We start from the raw sequence: 5,179 nt of genomic DNA on the forward strand, positions 1-5,179 counted from the left end.
GTCAAGGTGAGAGATTGTTAGGAATTCTTGCCCACGAGAAGATACTTATGTAAATTCTCGTTGAAATTATTAATAAAATAAAGTTTGACATTTATTATCTATTTGAATTGAAAGCGTTATTTATTATTTAATGAGATTTATTAAACATTCATTATTCCATAGCCTCCGTATCTAACTGAGTCACGTGCTGGGCACTTGAGTTCGGGCGGTGTGCTAAAACATAGTCGATGACTGATATACGCCTGGAAAACTATATCTAAAGTCATATATGTGGAACACATGAGTGAAGGCTGATCACTATGTGGGAGCATTCTACACTTGTGGTAAGTGTACGACCCGGACAGGTCTTGGTGTAGATGTGCCGTTTAAGGACCGTTACGACACACTAACCGAGGCCACTATGATGGTCACAGTGAGACTTGATCTAAATCCTGAAGTGATCATGGACACTGGGTTATGTTACTGAGCTCTTTGACTCATTCGCTAAAAGGCTATTCATGCTAATCACAGTTTATGTCTTGGGAGTTTTCTCATAGCATAATTCGAGTGGGAAACGATTTACAGATACGTAATCCAGCCTTTCTGAAAGAAGGTTAATGTTCTCTCACCTAAGGGTTGATTCCAGAACCGATAGATTGCGCGCACTTTCGAAGTAAGTAACGTTCGAAAGAATCTTTCGCTGGGGAAGCAACAATGCTTAGGGCTGATATGTATCAAGAGAAGTATAACGGAAAAATTGACTTCTCTTGACACGGGTTGAACCTGGAGGATCTTGATCACGAACTGACTATATCAGTGGACACTCGTCACGATGAGTAAATATAATTCTAGTATAAAGGAGAGTTCAGTCTTGACTTACAAGGTGGAGTATTTGACCAAGATTAAACGAATCGATGGAAAAAGAGAAAGGACTATTTCGTCTTTTTCATCGGATTTGTTAAGCTTCTATTACTAGGTCCATAGTCCCCGATTCGGCTCTGATAAAGGCGGATAAGAACTTTCGTATAATAATGTTTATCATTTTAATCTCACTTGCTGTAATTGTGATTGACAGCATTAATTCTGGAAAACGGGTATTCGTAGAATTAAATAAATATTTATGGTAGAATTGTTTATTTATTGTTTGATCAAGTAAATAAACAATTATTAATTATTTGTTTATTGTTGGACCAAGTAAATAAATGATTAATTGGGTTTTAAGCAATTGGGCCTTGCACAAAATATGAAAATCGGATTTGGAAATTTCGGCATAGGAGTTGCGCAAATCCCCCTTGGCCGTGTGCCTAAAATTCGAATTTTTCAATATTGATATTTACCAATATTTTCTCTTTAGTTGTTTAAATAAAGGAGAGAGAATAATATAAGATATTGTCCTATATTTTCTCCTTATTTAAAGGAAAGTATTTAAGAGAATATATTTAAAGGAAAATAATATATTCCCCTTTATTCTCTCACTAAATAAAATATTCTCTATTTAAATAGAGAATAATATCCCATAGATATTGATCTGATGGATGAGAGAAAAAGTAGGATTCACTTGTTGAGATCCAATGGCCTAGATTTAATCCACTAGTGTGAACACAATAAAAGGAAATAAAATATTCTGGAAGATTCCATGAATATTTCCTTTTACTACTATAAATAGGGGTTCATGAGAAGACAAAAATTAAGGAATTAGAAGCAATTATTTTGTGAAAATTTCATGCATCCTAGCCTCTCCTTGGCCGTGCATCTGCCTCTCCCTCCCCTCGGAAATTCGTTTCCATTCTTAGTAAAATAAGAGAGAGATCTCGAAACACCTAGTTTCGTGATCTAGTGAGATGAAGACTGTGCGCACTCATCTTTCTTATTCGTCTCGGAAATTACGTTTCGAAAGACTAAGGTGTCATCACATCGAGTCCTTGAAGGAGAGTTCCTTATTTGATCGTGTGGAGGCTTGTACGTTCAAGACGAAGACGAATTGTGAAAGCTTTCAGTTCGTGAGCCAAAAACTGTAAGTACTCGTTTACTCTTTAAATCGGTTGCTTGACATATATGCTCTCGTATAAAATTTAATTAACGTAAATCTAGATCTTGTCATATAATCAATAAATTAATTAGCTCATGATTAGCGTAATTAATTACTTTTCCGTATTTATATGGTTATATGGGGGAATCATCCCCGACATCTTCATCTCCTAGACCTTGCACAAAGAATCGTCTTTTCCAGAGGATGTCGAACCGATGCTACACCCATCGCTTTAGTACTCCATGGCCATATGATATCCATTCTTGACGGTATACCTGCCCTTTTTCTCAAAGTGCCAAGTGATGGAGTCTTTGCACTTATCTCTCGGTCTCGCTATCGACAGTATGAGCTCCACTTCAAAGGGGAGGAAAGACTCACAGATAAGCTTGTCGTTCCACTCACCCGAGGAGAGGATAAGATTGCTGACTTTTGAGTGATAGTTGAGACGTTGAGGGGATTGGACCTTAAAGCCGGTTGGGGAGGGAATCCACCTATCTCTATAGATAGAGATACTCTCGCCGCTGCCAACTCTACATCTTAATCCTCTCTCCAGCAGGTTTTGACCCTACATTAGACTCATCCAGATGTAGGAGCATCCCGAGCTCTCGCGTCCGGTAAAAATAGTGCCACTATGTTAGTATATTTTTCGGCCATCACTCTAGCGGCCAGAGATTGGGGCTCTCTCGCTACTCTCCAAACTTGTTTTGCAAGGAGTGCTTGGTTGAACTTGTGAAGCTACGGAATCCCATCCCACCCTCACTTTTGGGTTGGCAAAGCTTCGACCAGCTTTTCCAATGGAAGTGTTTCTTCCCTTCGTCGCTACACCACCAAAAATCTACGCACGCCCCTCTTCTAGATGTCCTTGCGAATGCCCACTGAGATCTTGAAGGAACTCATGGTGTAGGTCGGTATAGCTTGGATAATCAACTTGATGAGAGTTTCCTGGCCTCTCATTGAGAATAACTGTCTCCATCCCCCTATCCTCTTCAAGGCTCTCGTTCTAAGATATCCGAATTGGATATTCTTAGCCAGGAGCAAAAAGGTGGGGATACCTAAATATAGCTCAATCCTCGTGGTGTGTTGAATGTCAAGGATCTCCATAACCACTTCTCTATATATCTCGTTGCTGTAAGGTGAGAAGGAGATGGCAGATTTGTCGAGATTGACAACCTGCCCCGATGCTCTCGAGTAAGCAGAGATGCATTCAAGGATATACCGGTATTTGGTAGCCTTGGCTCTCAAGAACATGAGGCTGTCGTCGACGAAGAAGAGATGCGAGATCATCGGGCTTCTTCTCAAGATCTTGATGTCATGGATAGCTATGCATTATACCTGAGGTAGCAGCAATGATAATCCTTCTTAGCATAAAAGGAAAAGATAGGGAGATAAATAATCACCTTGACGGAGTACCCGAGATGCGTTGAAAGCCTTTGGCATAGTTTCGTTGGCTATGATTGAGAAACGAGTCATGGAGACGCAACCCATGACCCGAGAGACTCATCGCTGGACAAATCATTTCTTCCATCATGTGCCTTAGATACAGCCATCAACTCTATCGTAAGCCTTACTCATGTCAAGTTTGAGAGCACAATAACCGATGGAGCCATGGGACCGTCTCCGAAGCCAATGGTTGCGCTCAAAGCCTACCATAATATTATCGTTGATTTGTCTTTTGGCTATGAAGGCACTTTGGTTCTCTTCGATTATGGACCCTATCTTGATCCGATTCGCCAAAGCCATCACAACAATTGTGTAAACGACATTTCAAAGCGAGATGAGTCTGAAATCTTTGATACGAGAGGGCTCAAAATTTTTTGAGAATCATTGTGATCAGCGTTTTGTTCCAAAAAATGACATTCTCACTGCCATTGAGAATGTTGAGGCATGTCTCTATGATATGGCCGCCGATTATGCTCCAAAACTTCTAGAAGAAAATGGCCGGGAAGCCATCCGGGCTCGGGGCCTTAGTCAGGTGCATATCGAGCCATGCCTTATGAATATCTTCCTGGTTGAAGTCTGCTTCGAGTCGGTTGGATAAGTGATCAAGAAAGCGCGAGACCGACGCTGGAATGTCGGCCGCCAGATCCTCCTTGGTCGGACATGTACTGGAGAAGAGGCTATGATAGTGAGCCGTAAGCACGTCAAGGATGTCGGAAGTTTGGGTGACCTGAGGCTCAGAGTCATCGAGAATTTGCTTGATTTTTTTTTACTTTCCTCCTTTGTTTGGCCTAGGCGTGGAAATATTTGGTGTTTTTAATCTATGTGAGCTAGCCAATTACACAGGGCCATCTGCTTCCAGCGGATTTTCTCTGCCTATAAGAGATTTTCAAGTTTCGAATTAAGGACTGCGATGTAGGAGTGGTTAGCTGCATGTACATCGTCCCTTTTCGCGCTTTCGAGTTCCCTTCTTCAAGATTTGCACCGACAGGTTCCCGTACTTCTTTCGCCCCCAAGTGTCTAGACCTTTGCTGATTCTAAGGTCAGCAATGATATTGGAAGCATGCCCTATAGGATTGGAGGACTAGCCTCTAGAGATTGCAAGCACACTTCTCAGCGTGAATCCTTTTTTCTTGAAAAAGAAGCGACGTTTCTTAACTCTAGGCGTGGTTTGGGACGTTGAGATAAGGGAGACATGAATCAGTTTATGGCAAGATTTATAGTATGGTAAATTATGAACCCCAAAATTTGGACACAAATTTTGCCACAAATCATTCCCATATAATCGATCGAGTCTCTCTTGGATGAATCTCAACGGCTCCCAGTCATTGGCCCACATGAACCTTTGTCCTTAATAACCCAGGTCTTCGAGTTCCGTCTTGTCAAGAACCTCCTGGAATTCATTCATCAGTGCTCAACTCTTCCGGCCTCTTATATCATTCTTGCGTCGAAAAGGATCTCATTCCAGTCCCTCCCATTAGCCACGCCATATTTCGGTCCTCGTGGCAGCCAACAAGCTTCCTTAATAAATCCCACGAGAATTTATGGAGTTCAAGCCGAAGATTTCCATAGAATTCAGTAAATCTCCACTCCCGTCCGAGTCCTTGGATGATGCTGCCGATGTGTCCCGCCGAGAACGAACGAATTTGGACACGGACAACGTTCGACCAAAGAAGCATGAGGCCTCCTCTTTGATCCTCGTTGTTAACCACAAAGTAGCCTTTCATACCCAAA

The 5,179-nt window shown here is 41.6% G+C and overlaps 1 protein-coding gene across 1 annotated transcript; it reads right to left on the reverse strand.

Annotated features, from left to right (window-relative positions):
• Positions 1-2,860: 2,860 nt before the first annotated feature.
• On the reverse strand, positions 2,861-3,292 carry LOC149404617 (uncharacterized). Its single transcript, XM_089607607.1, has one exon. It carries the CDS (start codon positions 3,290-3,292, stop codon positions 2,861-2,863), a length of 432 nt encoding a protein of 143 aa, XP_089463733.1.
• Positions 3,293-5,179: the final 1,887 nt, after the last annotated feature.

This window comes from Urtica dioica, chromosome 2 (assembly GCF_054948205.1).
Source record: "Urtica dioica subsp. dioica isolate 48M chromosome 2, U.dioica_male_clone48M_v1_H2, whole genome shotgun sequence".
In the NCBI taxonomy this organism is placed as follows: domain Eukaryota; kingdom Viridiplantae; phylum Streptophyta; class Magnoliopsida; order Rosales; family Urticaceae; genus Urtica; species Urtica dioica.